This window comes from Lepus europaeus, chromosome 3 (genome assembly GCF_033115175.1).
Source record: "Lepus europaeus isolate LE1 chromosome 3, mLepTim1.pri, whole genome shotgun sequence".
Taxonomy (NCBI): Eukaryota; Metazoa; Chordata; class Mammalia; order Lagomorpha; family Leporidae; genus Lepus; species Lepus europaeus.
Genome location: NC_084829.1, coordinates 144,456,596 through 144,480,073, shown reverse-complemented (window position 1 = coordinate 144,480,073; position 23,478 = coordinate 144,456,596). Strand labels below are relative to the sequence as shown.

The following is a 23,478-nucleotide window of genomic DNA, read 5'->3' as shown; positions in this document are numbered from 1 at the left end:
AAAACAAGGTTGCACTAGTTCTGCAAAACCACAAGCAATTATTTATGAAATCCTTAGAGTCATTCCCATTGTGTGTAGTAAGACTTCCCTTTTAGGCCTTAGGATATTAAGTTTTGAATCTGAAATAGGGTCTTGGATCCAAGTGAAGTGTTCTGCCTTGGAAGAACATCAACCTTCTGTGACTTTTGACCTTCCTTAGATTGAGTGCTCAGCATATCCTAATCTGAAAAATGCCTTGAAGACCAAAATGACAAGGTCGTAACTAATGGGTGTGGGGATTTGGCTAAGGGGTTCTGTGCACTCCCACACCCACGTCCGCCCCATCTTTCTCTGGATTCAGATCACTGCCCGAAGGAGTTGGGTTTTGCACGCAGCGTTTTGGGAATACTTTGAATCTCAGCCATCTCAAGGTCGAACATCCATCTAGGAAATGCCTAGTCCAAGAAATGCCTATAAACTTAAATAATTTCTAAGCTTACTGGAGAGTTTTAAATTATTTTATAAAAGGACCTAAGAATGATAGATTCTGATGCACCCAGATCTTACTTGCACACTTAAACAGCCTGAGAGGCCTGTTCCATTTAAAGTCAGGAATTACGAACCTAAAGGAGGTGGGTGTGCTTTTGAAACCCCATCTTCCTGTTTTGTGACAAGGTAAGTCATCCACCCAAACCATCCATCCAAGGTAAGAGCTTGCAGGAAAGTTAATAAGAGACAGGAGAAGCCATCACTGAAAGCCTGCATAGTGTTTTACACTGCGTACGGGCTGGGATACAAATGTGGTTAGTCACACATGAATCTCCTGTGAATTGCCAACCTGCCTCCATTCTCTGGCAAGCGCATTCTTGCTCTGGCTTTACTTTGACAGGTGTTTAAACACCATCTTCCTCCAGCATCCCTATTCATTTTCTTTCCTATTTTAGCAGCACTTTGTGACGAGACACGTCCCTCTGCTGGGTAGCAAGCACACTTGAGACAATTAAAGCACACAGAGCAGGAAAAAGCAAACAGAGAGAAGGAAAAACAGATATGAAGTGACATCTGGGAACAAACCATTTCTCCAAATAGAGTGCTTCCCACTCAGGGACCACAAAGAATATTATAAAACTGGTCAGGCGCACTGATCACGCTGGGATTAGAATCTTTTTCCCAGCATTGTTCTATCCATTGGCGCTTCAATCACAATATACTGGTAATTATTTCTTAGCCATTTATAATAGAAATATAATGTTCATATATATTATATTCTACTTTTCCTTTACATACCGTTTATATCCTATACTTCACTTCTTGAGTGCCACTGCCTAGTGATACTGATTAATTTCCATCGTTGAAAATCACCTTCAGGACACACATTTGGCACAGTGGATCTTGGGATGTCCACATCCTATATTTGAGGACCTGGTTTGGAGTCCCAGCTCTGCTCTCCATTCCAGCTTCCTGCTAACGTACAGCCTGGGAGGTAGCAGGTGATGGCTCAAGCACTTGCCTTCCTGACTCCTACATGGGAGACCTGGATTGAGCTCCAGACTCCTGGTTCTGGCCTGGCCCAGTCTCGGCTATTGCAAGCATCTGAGGAGCGAACTACTGAATGAAAGATCTCTCTCTCTCTGACTTCCAAATAAATACAAAATTAAAAATTTAAGATTCGTTTATTCATTTGAAAGGTTGAGTTACAGAGACAGGATGGGGAGGGAGATGGGGAGGGAGAGAGAGATTTTCCACCTGCTGGTTCACTCCCCAGATAGCTACAGAAGCCAGGGCTGGGCCAGGCAGGAGCCAGGAGGAGCTTCATCCAGGTCTCCCACATGGATAACAGAGGCCCAAGAACTTCCACGCTTTCCCCAGGCGTATTAGCAGGGAGCTGGATTTGAAGTGGAGCACCTAGGACGTGAACCAGCACTCATACAGGATGCCAGAATTGCAGGCAGTGGCTTAACCCACTGCACCACAATGCCAGGCCCCTGAAATAAAAAATTTTTGAAAAGAAACAAAAGTACTTTCAACGCACTCTCTTACTCAATTCCTATCTACTGAACATATGATTGGGCTTCACCACTGTGCCAAAGTGATGGGCCCTGTGCACTGGTCTTAAGGACATTGCTATAGGCTGAATTGTGTTCCCCCAGAATTTGTATGTTCACATCCTCATGCCTCGTACCTCAGAATGTGACCATATTTGAATCCAGGGCTTTAAGGAAAGCAATGAAGATTAAGTGAGGTCAGACGGAGGAAAGACCACACGAAGGCACGCAGGGAAGGCAGCCACACGCCAGCCCAGGAGAGGGGCCCTCAGCGGGACCCAGAGCTGCTGCCATGTACATCTCCAGCAGGACTGACGCTGCCTCGTGGCACGCTGCGGTGCTGCCCCAACTGTCCAGTACAGACACTTACTATTACCTGCAGAGTTATTCGTTAATATGTCAACGGGAGGGTGGAAATGTCACACCGCTTTCAAGCTCACCTCCACCCCAGCCCACTTAAAAGCGGGGCGAAAGAAAGATCCTTTATAGACTTCAGCCGCGATGACTTCGAACGGCTTTAGAAATGAAAACCTCCTTGTTTGTAAAATGAGGTATATGTGTGTCCCGCCGTTCCGCGCTCAGATGACAGGGGATTCGGTTTGTCAAAAGCGTACATAGCTCTAAATTCTTTTTTTAAATCTCGTGTTTGATTCTTCGCATATTTGCTTTCAAAAATTGGCAGGCAAGGACCCTCCGAGCGACAGAGCGCTAGTTGTGCACATACTATACAATTGCTCCTCAGAAGCCATTAGGAAAACGCAACAGCCTCCTCCGGGCAACAGGAGCAGCCTGCCTGAGCTCAGGGAACGGTCTGCTTTACTCCAACGTTCCGTCCTCACCCGGCTCTTCCATCAACAGGTTGGCAGGTCAGCCCGAGTTCACGTGACAGAAGCAGGAGAATCATGAAAAACACAAATCCCCTCAATGGAGGAAACTGGTCATAGCAACCCTGAGCAATCCCAGAGCTCCCCAGCTGCCCAGGCAGCGGTGGGCCGCTCTCAGCACACTTCGACCACAACCAGAGGAAGCTGGGCGACTCTGTAGAAAAACCCCTACGCAGGGAGAAGGGGCGGCAATTAAGACCGAATGCAACTGACTTCACACCAGGCAATGTACTGCAAATAGGTACAGAATTGAAAGGAAAGACCCCCCTCCTTCCCCTGCCAAAGCACAAACAGAGGTGAAAATAAAAAGCCAACAAGGAGCACACGAAAAGCATTTTTTGAGGAAAAAATTGCTGTCTTTTGGTGTTTTCAGAATTTGCTGCCTACGTTTCCACCAGGGCTGGGCCTCCTTCCTAGCAAGGATTTTACAACAACCTTTCCTACGGTTCCTCCCACTCGCCATTAAACACCTGTTTTTATCCAGGGCCCTGGTCTTTGACTTCGCTTCTTCAATGAAGTAATTGGCAGCTTCACATGAAGTTTGCACGGGGTTTTCCTGAAAAGGCCCCATGCTGGAATTCTGTGGCCGCTCCTTAAGCAGTAATTGCCATTCTACTGAAAACCTCTTCACCTTCCCATGTAACTCTATGTAGTTCAAGCCTGGCTACTGTGGAACAGGAATTGTTTTGCTGCTTAGAATACTAACAGAACGTATGTAAGAGCAAAACGTTTCCAGCAATGGGAGTCTGCCAGGACCTCAACATTGTACTCAACCATGGGGATACGTGCTCATGAACAGTCCATATGAATGGCCTGATTCAACAGGGTATTGGAAACAGAACACCAGAGCCACTGAACTGGACACTTTGTAATTTTTACCTCAAGTAAAGAAACAGGAACATATTGTTAGGGAGGAGAAATTTTCATGGGAAGCCACTTTTCAAATATTGCTCATCTATAATTTATTTTCCAGAGGATATTTCTCATACAAAGAGATTTTCGGAATGCTCATTGAAAAACACAGACTCTGAGGCCCCTCTCCAAAAGAGTGATTTTGCTGATCTAGAATATGTAATGCACAAATTCGTACAAGGGACTCTCAAGAAGTTCATGGGAAGTGCATATCATGAAAACACAGTAAGTGGATTTAAAAAGCTTGTGCACCCAAATGAATGTATCTTTTAGGTGCATTTTCCTACAAATTTTCTGAAGTACCCTCATAACTTTTAAGCACACCAGGTGATTCTCACAACAGGGCAAGTCTGAAATATGAACCTTCACTTGGTAACAGCCCAGAATTCCACTACAAACAGCATCCTACACAGATGGCACATCCTTCAAATAAAAACACACAGAGATACAGAAACACAACAACTATTCTATGCAGACTTTCTACGTGAATCTTTTTCAAAATGTCAGCATGTGATTATCCCAGTAAACATATTTTTTAAATTAGTCTACTTACCCATAAAACTTTAAAACTTTCATAAAAATTTTTTTTCAGACCATTGCAATAAGCCAGGTCAAAGTTGAGTTCTTTTGCGACAATCATCCAAGAAAGTCTTTGGAAATGAGTTAAAAACTATTTGCTAAAGAGAAAAAAAAATGAATCTTCTGTAGAAGGGGAAAATGGTAATCATGATTAATTTTAAGTGACGGCGGGTGTTTTTGCTTATTACAGCAAGTTTGTTTTGCTACCTTATGGCTCAGCCAAGCTATCAACCAAGCATGAAGCCAGAAGAAAGACACTTTCTAATACAAGCACTCAAAAAAATATATGCCCCATGAGCTGTACTCAAGAAACTCCTTGTGTGCTCTGCCAAAATAAAGGAATAGATCCAGGAGAAGGGGAAAAAGACCCGGGATCCAGTAATCAGGAGAGTCAACACAAAGCAAGGTGGAAGGAATCCCCAGGGCATGGTGCAGGGAGATCCCAATAACAACTGCAGGCTGGAGAAAATCCAGTCCCTGGCAAAAGAGGGCGAAGGGCTGGCACTGTGGCGTAGCACGTAAACCCGCCACCTGCAGTGCAAGCATTCCATATGGGTGCCGGTTCCAGTCCTGGCAGCTCCACTTCTTACCCAGCTCTCTGCTATGGCCTGGGAAAGCAGAAGATAGCCCAAGTCCCGGGTCCTTGCACTCGCATAGGAAACCCGGAGGAAGCTCCTGGCTCCTGACTTCAGATGGGCACAGCTCCAGCCCTTGTGGCCCATTGGGGATTGAACCAGCAGATGGAAGACCCCCCCCCCTCTCTCTCTCTGCCTCTCTGTAACTCTGCCTTTCAAATAAATTTTAAAAATCTTAAAAAAAAAAAAAAAAAGGAAAGAAAGAAAGAGGGTGAAGACTATGGAGAAACTTCTCAAAGGTGAATTTGAAAGAAAAACTCAAGTGTCTGAACATACAGAGAAGAGATTTACGTAACCGCGGAAAGCTGTGGGGACAAGTCTACAGCATGCTAAACCACCAAGAAGGCCAGTAGGGAAAATGACAGTTATGTAGGAAAGGAGAAGTCAACAGGCTCAGCTGTCACTAGTTTTTAGACAGCTATATGGATTAATGAGCCAGTCAAAAGTACAGTGTAAGACTGCTGGGAAGGTGAGAGATGGGGGGATGGGAAATGTGTGATTGGAGATGCAGGTGGGATGAAAGGGAGAGCTCTAGCTTCAGCTTCCAGACTGGGAGGTCAAGAGATAAGGTATCAACACAAATAATAAACCAGTAGCAATGTGAACAGGCTACTTCAAGGTCAGAGGAAAATTCTAAAGGATCTATTTGAATTGCACTTATTTATTTGAAATGCAGAGACAAAGAGACACTGAAAGATCCCTTCCGCTGGTTGACACCCTAAGTGCCTGCAAAGGCCAGGACTGGGCTGGGGCTGAAGCCAAGAGCTGGGGTCAAACCTAGGTACTTCAATGTAGGATGCTGGGATATTAGCTGCTAAAACACACACCCACTCCAAGAATCAATGTAAGGGCCAGCATTGTGGCACAGCAGGTAAAGCCACCGCCTATGATGCTGCCATCCTATATGGATGCCTGTTTCTGTGCCTGCTGCTCCACTTCTGCTCCAGTTCCCTGCTAACGGCCTGGGAGAAGTACTAGAAGATGGGAGACCCAGATGAAGCTTCTGGCTTCAGCCTGGCTCAGCCCTGGTGGTTGTGGCCACTTGGGGAGTGAACCAGCAGATGAAGCTCTCTGTCTCTCCATCTTTCCCTGTCTGTAACTCAGACTTTCAAATTTAAAAAAGAAAAAATCAATTTAAACCAGTCTACATTCCTTAGATGCTACTTAACTTTCTACTCAGTTCCTACCACTTTACTAATACAAGACCTGGACAAACAAAGCTATTCATTTACTACACAAGTAGTTTTTGTGTCCAGCATATGGTTAGGAATTAGTGGAAGCAAAGGTTCACAAGACAGATCATGTCCCTTAGCTCATACAGCTTATGTTCTTGTGGAGGGAGACAGTAAGAACTGAACACAAACCAGACAGGCTGAATGAAAAGTGCAGTGAAGGAACAGAGAGCTGTGACTAGGTGTGAACAGGCTACAGTGTATGGGGGGGTGGGGGGTGGGGGGTGGGAAGGCTCTAGGAGGGGCTAGACTGGAGCTGAAACATGAACCAGCTTTGCAAAGAGCCAGGGGACTAGTGCCTCCAACATGAAGCAGTAACTCCAAAGGCCCACAGGTAGGAATGAGCCAGGCCAGTCTTCTGAGGACTGAAAAAGGCAGACCGTAGCACCAGAGAGAGGACTTAGGGCAAAAGTGGTGAGAGCTGGGGTATGTGTTTGTGTATGGGAGGACTGGGTGGTGTGCAGGATCATGGAGAGCCTTGAGGGACAATCCATGACATCTGGATTCCTCTCAATGTGATAAGAAGACAGAAAGGTTTTGAGTCAGGGAATGACATAATTTATGCTCTAAAAATTAACTTTAGGTGTGGTGTAGAAAATGCATTGCAGAAGGGTAGGAACAGACGCAGGAGACCAGCCAGAGTCCATGCAGATGTCCATGCAGTAGATGGCCAGGGCTTGGATGGAGGCAGCAAAGGCAGAGAGAGTGGAAACGAGATACACTTTGGAGGGGAAAATGGACAGGACATGCTGATGGATCCCTGTGTAGGGGAAGCAGAAACCAAGAATGGTTCTTAGGTATGGGGCTAGAAGAAGTAAGTGACTGGGGTATCATTTGGTGAAATTTTTGAGAAAGTTGTGGGAAAGTGGATAGACACCTGGCCTAGCAATAAAGATGGATGTTGGCACATCCACATCCCAATATCAGAGTTCCTGGTTTCAAATCCCAGCTCTGTTCCTGATTCCAGCATCCTGCTAATGTGCACCTTGGGAGGAAGCTGATGATGCCTCAACTTGCTGAGTTCCTACCACCCATGTGAAACACCGGGATTTAGTTCCTGGCTCCCAGCTTTGGCCTGGCCCAGCCCCAGCTGCTGCAAAACAAATAAGTAAACAAGGAAGACAAGAGAAGAACTGGTTTGGAGACAAAATCAGGCCTCCTGCTGATACATAACCTCTAAGATGCCCATGAAGTACAGATGCAGACCTGTCAACTGTGCACTTGAAGGGCTTGGGGTACAGAGAGGTCAGAGCTGCAGATACAAATATGGGAGACACTCTACTCCCATTTCTCTAGTTACACTTCCTTTGCCCAATTTCACCTTGCTGGCTTATTGCAACCGACCTCCTGGTCCCCACTTCAGTCTCCCCATGAAACCTACACTGCAGGTGACCATGAAACCTACACTGCACGTGACAGGCACATTCATCCCACTGAAGCAAAGCTATAATCACTTCCCTGACTTGATACAAAGCTCTTCAGGGGTTCTCACTGCGCTTCTCAGTGTTGCCCTCCAGCCCTTTCTTCTTAGCGCCTGAATCCTAGTCCCTCACTGGACTTTTCTGCCTCCCTGATTCTGTCCCCAAGTTCTCTAACAGTCTCCTTTCTTGGACTTTTCTGCCTCCCTGATTCTGTCCCCAAGTTCTCTAACAGTCTCCTTTCTACTCCCAATTCTCAACTTCCCCACTCAGCTTCTTCTAGGCTAGGACCCCCATGGCCAGAGTCTGAATAATTTATCTTTGAGCCGCCTCATAGCCAGCATAACACCTTACACATAGTAACTTCAGTGTAGGAGCTGTTTGTGCAATGAGGTGCCACTCTTCTGCTTCCTAATGTCCCCTCATAAAACAAACTGATTTGCAGGAATAGACTCGCCAAGCACATACCAGCACTGCTTTCCAGGATATTTCTTAAGCAAAACAGCACTTCAGTTCTTCCATTGGAAACCAAAATTTCCTTCACATTAAGGGCTGCAGTGTTACACTTGCCAGAGGTTTTTATGAATAGAAACATCCAGCCTCTTGAAATGAAAATAAATGGTGGGACAGTTTATAAGGATAAATGATAATGGCGGACCAACATTTAGGGAGGTTGTTTGCTGTTCTGAGTTACTGGGGTTTGGGTTTTTCTTTCCCTGCTTCAAGTGTGTGTGTGTGTGTGTGTTGGGGGGGTGGCCAAGGAGTGTTTATATTTTCTTAAGACTATTTTTACCTCAATATCACTTTAACATCAGTTGAGTCTCCACTAAATATTAATCTTTCCTCTGAAGAACAGAGACTAGCAGTTACCTTATTATACTAAAGTTCCCCAGGAAAAGAAAACCTGTTGGAATTTTTTTTTTTCTCTATTCAAAATAGAGGCTTAATTATAGGACCCTACATCCAGGCTTATCTCCTTTGCGATTTCAGTAAGAAGGCAAAAGACAAAGTCTGACTTGTCTACTGGGTATTATGTTTTCAGAATCCTAAAAGTAATATAAATTGAAATTCAAAGTATTTTGAGATACTACTCATTGATCACACCTAATGAGCTAGGGACCAAGGACAAGTAGGTAACATCTAAATTTTTCATTTTCTTCCTCTCAAAACAAATGATATTGCATTATTACCAGACTACAGAAAATTGAACCTAAAAAGAAGAGGCTATATTAGGACTTGTGTTTCAGTTTTGATCACGGAATTCATAAGAAAAAAGTGTGGCTGAGAAACAGTCATTGAACTGCTCAGAGTTCCTGCAGCTGGAAGAAATCTCACACAGTTGCAGGTCAGCTGGTGGCTTTAATTCCGGGTGAGGTCCAGGTGGATCCTGAGCATGGAAGCCTTGGCTTTGATCATGTCAAAGGAGAGGAAAGCCATGACTGTCGCACTGCCTCTTTATGAATGGATTTCCTTTACACACACATATTATTAAAATTGAATCATATTACTTTGAAACCTGACTTCTCATATTTTGATATTATTTTATCACGCAAAATATTTTTAAAAAATATTTCACATCATTTTAAAATGGCTTAAGCTTGTTACATTAGTTAGTTAATTCAGTGAACTTTTAATATTTGACTACTAGGTTATCTCCAATTTTTGGTTTTGACAGATTTTGATCCAGTACGAAATTAATCATTTGCTTTACAATGTACTTCTGGAACAGAATTGTGGGGTCTGAGTGTAGCACATTTCAGGTTTTTAATATATATTATAGTCAAACTGCTCTCCTGGTAGTGTCAATTTAAACAAGCACAAGAAAATTATCGCTGAGGAATCCTCCATTTTAATCTTTGCTAAAATCATAAGTGATCGATGACAACTTATTTTTGTTTATGTATTTGCTTAAACTTTATTTCAAATGCCAATGGGTCATTTATGTGTCTGCTTTGATCAAGTAACATGGACAATTTGCTTAGCCATTGTGTATCAGGTAAGCGTAGTGACTTCATATAGATGTTGTGAGGATGAAAAAGCTAATCCACATGAAGAATTTAGAATAGTCCCTGACCCATAGTGAATTCACAGTTGTATCCATTTGAAAAATGCCTATGCAGGTTAACTTGTTTTCTTGGGGGCAAGGGTGGGGTTGTGTTTAGCTTTTTCTTAATGATCTTTAAGAGGTCAGACTACATTGAGGATATTAATCACTGCTTCCCATATCCAATGCAGGTAGTGACTTCAACTTTATGATTTCCCTTTTCAATTTACTAATGATGTTTTTTCTGTTATGCAGAAGTTTAAATATTTTATGTCATCATATCTATTTATCTTAAACCAGAATAAATTATAGAGGTCAAACAGTCACACATGAGAAAAACAGCACAGGAAAGCATGTTTTTAAATAAACATGGTTTGTAAGAAAGAAAAGGATTAATCCATAAAAACTACATGTTTTATATGAAAAGAATATTATAAACAAACTTACCATGCAAGAGAAATGGAGAAAATTATTTGCAACATATGAAAGACATAAAGTTAATTGTCATAACATACAACTCTGTATGAAACCATAGAAGTAAACAAAGGCTACAAATAGGTAATTCAGAGAAAAAGAACTACAAACGCCCTACCACACTCATAATAACAAAATGAGATGCTGTTTCTTACATATGGAGTTGCAAAAATTCTGAATATATATCTGTAAGCACAGCCTTGTAGGCATGTTCATTTGGGGAGGGCATTCACCGCACAAGCACACGGAGCAAAGGAGTGAGTGGGAACTGAATTCCTGCTGCAGCTCCACTTGTTAAGCCAAGTGCCTGCAGGGCTGCCCCACCTAGAGACAGACTGCTGTTTCTCACAAAGCATCCTATGGGCTGAAAGTGATCCTGATATGCAGTGTTGATGAGGGAATGCAGAAACAGAATTCTCAAATAGATAGAGCAAGCAGATACAGTGAGATGATTTCTTTGAGAGTGATTAGGCAAAGTTTATCAAAATAAAACACATAAATCTTTTGATCTAGCAATCCCACTGTTAGGATTTTATTGGCCCACAAAGCTCAATATGTGTAGATAAGGATGTCCATGTCAGCACTGCTCACAACAGCGTGAATGCGTGTGCGTGCACACACACACAAATACGTAAAATATAAAAAACAGAATAGGGTCCTTTTAAATTTTATTTATTTTTATTTTTTTTAAAGGCAGGGAGAGAGAGAGACAGTCTGACAGATATTGACAGAGAGATAGATCTTCAATCCACTCAGTCACTGCCCAAGTACCCACAACAGCCAGGGCCAGGCTGGGCTAAAGCCAGGAGCCCATAACTCAATCTGCATCTCCCACATAGGTGACTGGGATTCAAGTACTTCAGCCATGATCTGTTGCTCCCAGGATGCACATCAGCAGGAAGCCAGAGACAGAAGGGAGCAAAGACTTGAACCCAGGCAACTCAATCCAGGATGTGGGCAGCCCAAGCATCTTCACCACCACACCGAACACCCACACCAGAACAGGGTTCCTTAAAGTAAATTTTGATATATCCACATACTATGCTATTATTTGTTAATAGGATTATAGGATTAAAGATGCCTATATGGAAATCTTTTCCAGTTATACTACATGAACCACTCAAAGTATAAACAATAATTATAATATGCCTCCTTTGTATTGTGATAGTGTATAGAATGAAATAAAAATTACTCATGCTGGGTTATTACTGGGAAGTAAGACTTTTCTCCCAAGCAGCTTGTAATGTTTGACATTGAACTATATGCGTATTGTTGTCATTAAGGAAAATAAAGCATCCACTTTTGCCTTTACGATTTTTCCATATGGCTTTTTTTTAAACATGGAAATGGATAAATACTCTGAGCAAGACAAATTCAAAGCCCTCAATCAAACTTAGAAACCCAGTGGTAAAGATACCTCTGGGGGTACACGCATTCCATATCAGAGTGCCTGGTTCAAGTCTGTCTGGTTCAAGTTCTAGCTCCATTTCTGATCCAGTTCTCCGATGGCTCAAGTACTGGGTCCCTGCCACCCATACGGAAGATCCAGATTGAGTTCCAGGCTACTGGCTTGTCTTGCCCAGCCTTGGCTATTGTGGGGAGTGAACCAGTGGATGGAAGAGCTCTGTCTCTCTAGCCCTCTGCTTTTCAATTAAAATGAAAATAAATAAAAAATTTTAAAAACTTGATAACTCAGAAACATAGATGGAGGTTCTATCACAACCTAGGTGTGATCGTGTACACTTTATTCATCTGTCTCTCATTTCCTAAAAATTAGGACAGTGGCATTACCAGTCCCTAGAGCTGAGGCACAGCAGCCAAGAGAGGCGGTCTATGCCACAGTGGGGATGGGCTGAGGATGAAAAATACTAGCAGAAATAATTACGAGATTCAGACACTTGCCTTCAGATGATTAAGCCAGAGTAACATGTAACTCCTAAGTAAGAATAACAATAATAATAATAGAATAATATGTAGCCTTTATTCTCATACTCATTGGCTTAAAGTAGACAGGCTATTCATTGAGAATATTTGTTGATTCATTCAGATAGTCAACAAATACTACCTATGTCCAGTCCTACCATGTTTTGTACTTGGCAATGGAAATAACCAGTCTCAACCCTCTTAGGGCCTACGGCCAGGGGGTATTGGAACCACACTATGTGTAGACATACCTGTATGGCCTTTGCTCGGAAACAGTGGATCCAATCCTCAACAAAATATTGGCAAACCAAACCCAGCAACACATAAAAAGGATTAAATGCTATACTCAAATGGAATTTACACCAAATATGCAAGATTGATTAATATCCAAAAACCAATTAACATTAATAGAATGAAGGACAAAAACCACATGATCATCCCTATAAAGATAGAAAAAGCTTTTGACAAAATCTTACACTTTCATGATAGAGCCACTCATAAACTAGGAATAGTAGGGATTTTTTTTTTTTTTACAAAAAGCATGTATAAAAAATCCAGAGCAAACATCATGCTTAATAATAAAAGACTGTTTTCCCCCTTAAATCAGAAACAAAACAAAAATGTGCACTCCTGCTACTTCTATTTAACACTGGACTAGACATTCTAGCCAGGGCTATTAGACAAGGAAAAAAATACAAGTCATTCAAGCTGGAAAGGAAAAAGAAAATTTTTCTCTTTGCACATGACCTTGTATATAGATCTTGTATATAGAAAATCCTAAAGAACCCACTGAAAACTATTAAGGCCAAAAAATGAGTTCAGCAAGGTTGTAAAGAACAAGATCAATACATAAAAATCAATTTTTGTATTCCTACACACTAGCTATAGACATTCTGAAAATGAGATAAGAATACAACTTCATTTATAATAACATAAAACACAATAAAATATTTTAACAAAAGAAGACTTATGCATTGAAAACTAAAAACATTCTGAAAATATATTAATTAAAGACACCTTGGTTGATGAATTAGATTTCATAGTGTTAAAACTGGCAATATTATTTTTTTTATTTTTTATTTTTGACAGGCAGAGTGGACAGTGAGAGAGAGAGAGACAGAGAGAAAGGTCTTCCTTTGCCGTTGGTTCACCCTCCAATGGCCGCCACCGCCAACGCGCTGCTGCCGGCACACCGCGCTGATCCGAAGGCAGGAGCCAAGTGCTTATCCTGGTCTCCCATGGGGTGCAGGGCCCAAGCACTTGGGCCATCCTCCACTACCCTCCTGGGCCACAGCAGAGAGCTGGCCTGGAAGAAGGGCAACCGGGACGGAATCTGGCACCCCAACAGGAACTAAAACCCGGTGTGCCAGTGCCGCAAGGTGGAGGATTAGCCTAGTGAGCCGCGGCACCAGCTAGAACTGGCAATATTATTTAAATTGAACTAGAGGTTTAAAACAATCCCTATCAAAATCTCAGTAAACTTTTTTTCAGAAAATTAGAAAACTGTAAAATTCATATGGAAATACAAAAGAACCAGAATAGTCTGAAAAAGAACAAAATTGGAAGACTCACAATTCCTAGCTTCAAATCATACTACAAAACTAATCTGGCTGGCATTGCAAAGTTGGCATCCCATCTGAGTACCAGTTGGAGTCCTAGTTGCTCCACTCAAAGTCCAGCTCCCTGCTATTGCAGCTGGGAAAGCATCGGAAGATGGCCAGAATGCTTGGACCCCTGCCTTCCATGTGGGAGACCTAGATGGAGTTTGGGGCTTCTGGCTTCAACCTGGCCTATTATAGGCATCTGGGGAGTGAACCAACAAATGGAAGATATCTCTCTCTCTGTCTCTCCTTCCTTCTTCCACTTCCTCTCCCTCTCTCTCTGTAACTTTGTCTTTCATATAAGTAAATAAATCTTTTTTAAAAAAACTACAATAATCTAGACAGTATGATACTGATAAAAGTACAGACAATGTGATAGAAGTGAGAGTCCAGAAATAAATCCTCACATACACAGCCAATTGAAGTTCATCTTTTCAATAAATGGTGCTGGGACAACTGGATACTCATATGCAAAAGAATGAAACTGAAACTCTATATTAATACTATGCACAAAAATTAACTTAAAATGTATCATATCTAAGAGCTACAACTATCAAATCATTAGAAGAAAACATAGGCTAAATGTTTTTAGCCTTGGTTAGGCAACAGTTCTGAAGATCTGACAACAAAAGCAAGCAAGAGAAAAATTAGAGAAACTGGACATCATCAAAACTTAAAAACTCTAAGTTGTAAATCATACTATTGAGATGGAAAGATACACTAGTTAATGGGAGAAAACATCTGCAAATCATGTAACTGCATCCAGTAAATGAAATTCTTAAACTTAATAACAGAAAGTCAAATTACCTATTAAAATTAAGCAAAGGATCTGAACTGAACTTTTCCAAAGAAATAAAAAAGGCCAATAAGCATGTGAAAAGATGCTCAAAGTCATTAGTAATTATGGAAACAAATAAAAACCACATAGAAATGTAACCTCACATCCACTAGGATAGCTATAATCAAAAAGTTAGTAATAGGAGTAGGTATTTGGCACAGTGGTTAAGTTGCCAAATGGGAATGTCTAGTTCAAGTCCTAGTTCTACTTCCAACCCAGCTTCCAGCTAATTCACAAAGTGCAAGGAAGCTGATGATGGCTCAAGTACATGGATTCTCTACTACCCATGTAAGAGACACAGATTGAGTTCTGGGCTCCTAGCTTCAGCCTAGCCCAGCCCAGACTGTTGTGGGCATTTGGGGAGTGAACCAGTGAACAGGAGATCTTTCTCTCTCCCTTTCAAATAAATAAAAATTTAAAAGACAATAACAGGGGCTGGTGTTGTGGCATAACGGGTTAAGCTGCTGCCTATGACTCCAGCTCCCATATATGCATTGGTTGGATTCCCGGCTGCTCCACTCCTGATCCAGCTCCCTGCTAATGCACTTATGAAAGCAGCAGAGGATGGCCCAAGTGCTTGAACCCCTGAAACCAAGTGGGAGACTCAGAAAAAGCCCTAGGCTTTGGCTTGGCCCAGCTCTGGCCGTTGTGGCCATATTGGGGGTGAACCACCAGATGGAATATCTCTTTTTCTTTCTAACTCTGCCTTTCAAATAAAGTAAATAAATCTTTAAAGAAACAACAACAAAAAGACAATACCAAGTACTGGACAAAGACTTGAAGACATTAGAACACTCATACAATGTTGGATGGAGGATAAAATGTGCAGTCTCTTTGGAAACTTTCTAGTTCATTAAAAGGTTAAACCTAGAATCATCTACAGTATGACTCAGCAATTCCACTCATAGATATATACTCAAGGTATATTAAGGGGACAGCGCTGTGTAGTATAATGTTGGCAACCCATATGGGTGCCAGTTCATGTCCCCTTCTCATCCAGCCCCCTGCTAATGGGCCTGAGAAAGCAACAGAGCATGGCCCAAGTGCTTGGGCCCCTGCACCCGCCTGGGAGATCTAGAAGAAGCTCCTGGCTCCTAGCTTCAGCCTGGCTCAGACCTTGACATTGCAGCCATTTGTGGAATGAACCAGCAGATGGAAAACCTTTCTCTGTCTTTCCCTGTCTCTATCTCTGCCTTTCAAATAAAATAAATAAAATCTTTAAAAAGAGAGACTTCTAAAAAAGATTATTTATTTGTTTATTTGAAAGGCAGAGTTAGAAAGAGAGATCTTTCATCTACTGGTTCACTCCCCAAATGGCTGCAACGGTTGGAGCTGGGCCAATCCAAAGCCAGGAGCTTCTTCCGAGTCTCCCACATGGGTGCAGGAGCCCAAGCACTTGGGCCGCCTTCCACTACATTCCCAGGCTCAATAGCAGGGAGCTGAATCGGAAGTGGAGCAGCTGCCAGGACCTAAATCAGCACCCATATGGGATGCTGGCACTGCGTTCAGTGAGTGGCTTAACCCCCTAATTCACAGTGCCAGCCCAAAAAAAGATATTAAAACACATCTTCACCAACAATTTATTCACAATGTTTACAGCAGCACTATTCATAATAGCCCCAAAGTAGAAGTAACCCAAACATCAACTGGTGAATGGATAAGTAAAATGTGGTTTATTCAAACAATATCTTTTGGCAACACAAATAAAGGAAGTACTGATACATGCTACAACATGAATGAACCTTGAAAACGTTATGCTAGCTGAGAGAAGTCAGTCACAAACTAACTCATGTGATTCCATTTACATGAAACGTTCCAAATACACAAATTTATACAGAGAAACCAACTCAGCATTTACTTAGTATGTGTGTGTGTGTGTGTAAATGGGGTCAAATAGGGATTAACAGTTGCACTGTGAATACACCAATAATTCAATGGGTGCGTTTTAATGACCTGTGAAGTGTATGTCAGTAACAGTGCTTCTGAAAATCCCAATAATGAGTCTCACTGCATTTTTTCCAGAAATAATTCTTAATAGTCCCCCTAGAGCCCAAAGCAATAGCTGGAGCCCAAGTTGAAAGGCTCGAGAGATCCTGAGGTCACAAGGAGGAGAAACAAGGTAACTTCTGGTGTACCAGGAAAATGTTTACAAAAGCTCAAAGTGAGTGACAAATATGAACTACTGGGCCCTGTGCTATTGATTCTTTAGACTCACACAGATTTGCCCCAACTAAGCATTTAAGAGGAGAATCACCTCTAACACTGTAATCCCAAGCAGCTGCTCCAGACTTAGACAGTCAGCAGAGAGCTGAGATCAAACGGGACAAGAATCTTCACAGCATTTGTAAAGCCAGAGTTAAACAGCAAACAAGGAGTGAACAAAATACTTGGAAGGTGACATTCCCAGCCTCGGCAAAGAATACAGACACGAACAGAAAACTGACCAAATGTTATGCTTTTGTTTCGTTCTGTTTTCGTTTAGAATCTTCTGGGAAATGGAGTAACTCGTATCCTAAGTGGACACCCTGAGAAAACTGTTCCACTTTTACAATCCTCAACTTAAGTCATAAACCACTATCATCCCTTAACTGACAAAGCAAAACTCAAAACGCTCTACGCATGATGTATGGATTGGTTATTTCAATTTATACCAACTTTCCACCAACAAAAGTGAGAACCTCCAAGTTAAGTGTAACACTGCTCTGTGAGATACTTCCCTGAAATGTGTGATGGAACACAGCTTTTTATTGAAATTACTTTTAAACAGGTGACAGTCTCTTGATACCATTCGTGATTTTACTAGGAACTATAGCCACTGGGTATTTCTCTGTTGTACCAAGATGTAAGGCTGTCACATTTCAGGGTTCTACTCGATGCTTAGACAGCCTTGATTTTTCTAAAGGTAAAATTCATTTATCTAATACTCACAGCAACAATATTTTTGTGACAAAAGAACAGCATTTGAAACTGTGCTTTCTGTATACCTATTATTCTGGACAACTGTTTAATTCTATCTTTTGCCACTGCAGAAACTTAAAAAATATAACTGTTCCTTGCAACGAAAGGAAAGAAGTCACACAAAGGAAACCGAAGTTTTATTTACACCAAATCATTTACTAAATTTAAGATCCTAATCAACATCCCTAAAAAAAATTCCCTCAAAGAAGCCATCAACATAAAGTCTTCCTGATGCTCAAGGCACTAAAACCATATTATTAACAAGGAAAACATAATCTTTTTTGGATTCTGATTTCTCTCCATTGCAAAGGGGTCCCGTGACGCCAGTTAAGTCTTGTCAAAGCTTATGCCACCTCAGGAGTGAGGCTGCTCACAACCATGACCACTGGGGTAGGTGGAAGGGGGTTAAATGACCTAAGGCTCTCCAGCTAGGCATCCTGGAGCAGATTTTAAAACCTTCATCCGTGTCATTTCCTCTCTCCAAGATCCTGTTGATGTCCGTCTGTACAACTCAGAAACGTGTCTCAACTATCTCCACAGACGATCTAAAGGGTTGCTGAGAAGTTGGCTGTTTTCAAAATAGCTGATGAAAAATACCAAAGCAGCACCGTCTGCATTATCTCCTTATCCAATCCCACGTCACGTCACGTCAACGCATAGTTCTTTACCCAGACCCTGCTGGGGAAATGCCAGACGCACCTTCCTCCCCTTTTCATAGTTCAAGAAAACAGAAACCAGGGCGCCGTAACTCAGACGCGCTACACACTTTTCCCTGCAACGAACTGGAGCCCTGGGGAACCGGGTGCGCGAGTCAGGCGCTCCCTACATCTCACAGCCTGTGTGTCTAACGTCAACAAGACACGTCTCGTCCGAGAGAGCCGCGCCGTGCGGGGGCGGCTGGCTGTGCCGGGCTCAGGGTCCTGCCAGGCAAACGGCACTCCCTCCGGTCCGAATAACAAACCATAAATCAGTGGGCCAGCCCGAAAGCCCCGGGCTGGGCAGCCGGGGAGCCAGGCGTAAACACAGAGGGACCTGCTGGCCAGCTTCTCTAGCTCTACGTTTCGCGCTTGAAAAACACAGCCGTACGCAGATGCGTTTCTCCTAAGTTTCTGGCTCCCCGGGAGTTTGGATCCACACCAAAGGCGCGGCATATTGCACAAGAAAAAAAAAAAAAAAAGGAGCCTGCGCCTTTAAGGTAGCATCGGCCGGCTCCCAAAAGGCATTCCACCGTGCACGACAAAGAATCTGGCGAGCACCACCTCTGGGGTTTCTCCCGGCGACTTGGCCGGGTCCGAGCGGAACCCGCCGAGCCGAGCGGCCCCGGCGGTCCCAGGGGCCCCCGAGCGCGCCCCGACTCACCGCTGCCGGGCTGCGGGGACAGCGTGGAGACCGAGGTCTGGCCCATGGCTGGGGTCGCGGGGCCAGCTCCAGCGATCACGAGGCGCTCTCGGTCCTTCGATCAGGGGGCCGCTCCCACGCGGCTTTGCGGGCGCTCATTTCGCGGCCTGTGCCGAGCCGCCCGCCCGGTCCCCTCACCTTCTCCCCCGCGTGGGTCTCCCAGCCCGGCCGGCCGCAGCCGGCGCGGCGGATCCAGCCCAGCGGATGCCTGTCATTCCTCTATGCAGATTAGCTGGGGTCAGAGGTCACCGGGAGGAGGGGGGCGGTGGGGAGGGGGAGGGTGCGGGCGGGCGGAGAGGCTGCGGGTGGGGGTGGGGGAGGCCGGGGCCGGCGCAGCCGCAGCCCTGGGGGCGCGGGAAGACCCGCACCCGCTCGGGGCGGTTAGACAGCTCGGACTCAGCCCGCTCAACTTTCCTGCAAAAGGTTCAGTGTCAAATGATCCTCCAGGCCTGGAAGAAAGGGAATTGAAGTACTTAGTCACGGTACTTAATTTCAGAAAATTTGTTGCTTGAAAGTTAGCTCCTGACCGAAGTTCTCCGAGCAGTATGGCCCACTGTCGGGAGCCGGTTCCCCCCCACCCGTTGCAAACACCAGCTTCCTTCTCCCAAATGGGATTGCAACAGCGACGCCACCGATGGCCTTGGCGAGGCTGGACAGCAAACCTGAGGGGTTCAGCCACGGTGGCGTGGCCACCACAAGCACCTTGCTCCCCGCGCGGATGCTCGCCTCCCATGCTGCAGTCCAGGCGGATCAGGGCGACCCGAGGTGTCCCCAATACACAAAACAGGCCAATAGGAACAGTAATTTAGAAGCTGCCATTCCCTGAAAACTAAATCAAACCCTACTATTATATCCTATTAAATCTCAGTTTTCTTTAAAAAAAAAAAAAGTGAATAAACATTCTTAGTATCTGCAGTGCACAGCTATGGAGAGCCCTGTGGATGCACTACCCCCACAGTGGCCACTGGGCTGGACAGTGGTCCCAGAAATGTGTTCCCTTTTCGGAAACTCGTATGGTTTGATTTCTGCACTTTTCTGAATGCACTCGTCTCATTAAAAACTAAAAATGGAAAAGTGCAACATCTAGTTTACCCTAAACATTCAACTTTGAACTATTAAAAAAGTATCTAGTATGTGTTGTAGAAGAAAACCTAATTGTTTTAAATATGGGAAGCATTCTTTTTTAAAGTCTGTACTAAGATCATGCAGTTCCTCATTTTATTTTTTTGAAGAATACTTGGCTGTTTTATCATAGTTAAGTATATTGCCCTATTGTCTCACGCTCAGAGTCCACCCTCTATTGCAAGGAAGATCTTTTCCCCAGGAAAGTAGATCAATGATCTACTTCACTTGTCTCATTCACTCTCAGGAAATCCTGATCTTCTAAATGAAACTGAGGATTTTAACCAAAGCGGGAGTTTTAATTAGGACAATGAAATGAATCCTAACTAAATGTCTTTATAAAGTACAAAAATGTTGTGTTTGGGAAACACATTCCACCTGGGAATGGCACACTCCCACTGGTGCTCCACAGCTCTAGTTTCTCAGGGTTGGCTCGACACATGCACAGTCACCTTCCTCAAGACCTTGCAGGATTTGCTGGTTAACACCACCTTTCGCCTCACCTGGGACCCGTAGGCTCCCCAGAGCAGACTGCACCGCGCTCTCTGAAACTCCTCCCATTCCTTCACATCATCCTCCAAGCATGGCAACCCAAACTGCAGAGGTGCGAGTGTGCACTAAGGTTTCTTTATAATGGTGGCACCGTTCTATTTCCAGCTCTTCTCTCTGGGACTCAAGAGGCCTTTTTAGCAGAGCTAAGAAGCTACACTAATGAACATAGAAAAAGGCCACAGAAGTCCCTAAATTTCATTTCTAGGTCAAAGCATAAAGGTTAGAAATTATCATCTAACAAGGGTATTTTAACATGATTTTCCCCCAAATTGCCTGACTCTTGCCTTATTACCTCTCACATAGTTTTAATATGAGTTCTGGGTGTTCCTCCCATAAGTATATAGTTTAACTCTGGAAACATTTAACGTCAGCTGAAAAATATGGATGTTTCTCTGTGTGTGACCCCTTTCTATGGAATTTATAAAAATGCTAAGCAAAATCAATGCCAAAACTGAGCTCCGAGAAAGTTATCTGCATCTGTCCCCAATTCTTCAGCAGTTATCTCTTTGGTCCCAGTCTTTAACCTGGTGATAGCCGGGTAAATGCTTAACAACTGGTGTGTGCTGTGAGGACAGGACAAGCGCAGGCTGCTTGCTGATTTGTATTGTTTGCCAATCTCCATGATGTAACTACTCCCACAATGGCTGATTCTCTGAGCTACCAACCTGGAGCAAACCTAACGTCAACCAGCTTACAAAATTCCTTGAAACTTAACAATTTGCCCCATGCGCCTGTATACACCGCCTTCCACACATCACTATTTTAATTACTGATTTATTGAAAGGCAGAATCAGAGACAGAGACTGTCTATCTGTTGTTTCATTCCCCTCACGTCCCAAGCACCCAGGGCTGGGCCAGGCCCATGCTAGGAGCCTAGAACTCAGACCAGGTCTATAACCCAAGAACGTGAGCCATGACCTAAGATTTTAAGGGATTTTATTATCCCAGAGTTCACATGAGCAGGAAACTACAACTGGAAGCAAAAGGAAAGAACTCAAACTCGGGTACGCTATGAAACACAGGTGTCCCAAGCATCGCATTAGCCTCTGTGCCAAGCATCCACCCAACACTGTGTTTGTCTTTTATAATTCACTGCCCTTAAGTCATATCATGACTGAATTTCAGGAATAGTTCATATTAAATCTTCCTGAAAAATGTAGAACAATGGCATCTACTGATTTTTCCACTGAAAAGTCTAAATATTTTTCTGTCCCTGAAAGAACTACTGTGATTTATTCATGAGGTTTTCCAGCCTCTACCCTATCACACAGATTTCACTGGTTTTCTGATGTGGGAGTTAATAAGCTCACCCAGCTGGGATGCTCAAAGTGACACTGGTATTGATCATGTCTTTTAGATAAAAGTTAAGGCAGAAATGAGCCTAAAGTTCTACTGAGTATTATGTTTCCAGTTGAAATTCTAGATATGTAACCAGTGTTTACCTTTTAAAATGTTACTGTAATGCAGTTGCAACTACAGAAAGTGCTTAGTGTATCTTTTAACAATGGCAGATACTAATTTTAACATGATAATATTAAAAGACAAAAGAGAACTGCTGTTAAGAATGACAGTTCTGGACATTCAAATTATATGAAGCATTGGTAGAAGAGAAGATTGCATTCCACAAGTATTAGACAGAACAGGAAATGAACCTGGGAGACAAGCTTTTCTTTCCTATTGTTCGCATATTTTTATCTGATTTATTTCCTGCATTTTCCTTCTTCTGCTCACTCAAGCTAAAAGGATTAACAAAATACCTCGCTTGTGCCCCGCCCTGAGCCAGTCCCTGCAGAGGGCGTGGTGTGGCTCACGTGTGCTTACTTAGTGATTGAGTGCTGGAAAATAAAGATCTCAAGGGGTGGTGGTGGAATTTCCTTCTCCAAAAACTTTCCCTTCACCCTAGGAAGAAAAGTGACGGTAATTCGCTATGCTTCATTGCAAAAGCACAACAACTTATTCATCCATAGTGCTTGAAACTCTGATACCTGCTATAAAATGAACTATCTTTAATGTATTCATGAAAATCTGTGGAAAACAATCGTTAACTATATCTTTGGTAACCGCCCAGTTTACACAAAATAACTGTTTAAAGTAAGGTCACAATCACTGTTTTATTAGTCACCACATCTCTCCTTAGAACTAATAAAAATTCTGGCACATACAGGGGCTCCATGCATGCATGATAAATAAAATAAGCATTTATATTATCTCCTTAAGGGTAGCAAATTCAAGTATGAACCAAAAAATCCACCTGAGGATATATGTATGATTTTGGCAACAGTGTACTGATTCTATAGAATATCAAGTCTACCAGTGACTGTAATTTTCCTTTGCATGCCACTCAAACACCTCATCAGGCACCATAATTGTGGCACAGCATGTTAAGCTGCTGTCTGCAGCACTAGCATGCCATATGGACGCCAGTCCGAGTTCTGGCTGCTTCACTTCCAGCTCCCTGCTAACGCACCTGGGAAAGCAGTGGAAGATGGCCCAAGTGCTTGGATCCCTGCACCCACATGGGAGACCTGGAAGAAGTTCCTTGCCTCTGGCTTCTGGCTGGCCCAGCTCTGGCTGTTGCAGCTATTCGGGGATTGAATCAATGGGTGGAAGATTTCTCCCTCTGCCTCTCCCTCTCTTCCTCTGTAACTGCCTTTCATATAAATAAATCTTTAAAAAAATTCATTAAAAAAACCTAGTCATTCAACTAGAACTGAATGAGGACCTCCCCTGCGCATGGCACCTCATGGGCATGAGGATAAGTGAGGCAGAGAGCTGAGTCTGGTGGAGTGTCGATGTTGGAAGTATGGCAGAGGGTGAGAATTGCAGCTCACAGCTAAGTGACTATAACCGTGAGGACTCTGGTGAAAGCTTGATCCTCCAAGTG

At 43.3% G+C, this 23,478-nt stretch overlaps 1 protein-coding gene across 3 annotated transcripts in view; it reads right to left on the bottom strand.

Moving 5' to 3' along the window:
- Positions 1-19,067, bottom strand: part of PHACTR2 (phosphatase and actin regulator 2) — a 143,530-nt gene extending 124,463 nt beyond the window's left edge. For 2 of the 3 annotated variants that reach the window (XM_062186865.1, XM_062186866.1), the window contains exon 1: positions 18,882-19,066. In XM_062186865.1, the coding sequence (XP_062042849.1) occupies positions 18,882-18,927 (46 nt within the window). In that variant the 5' untranslated portion in view covers positions 18,928-19,066. Of the gene's footprint in view, positions 1-18,881 lie in introns of all 3 variants that reach the window. The other variant, XM_062186864.1, reaches the window with a different exon arrangement.
- Between the last annotated feature and the right edge of the window lie 4,411 nt (positions 19,068-23,478).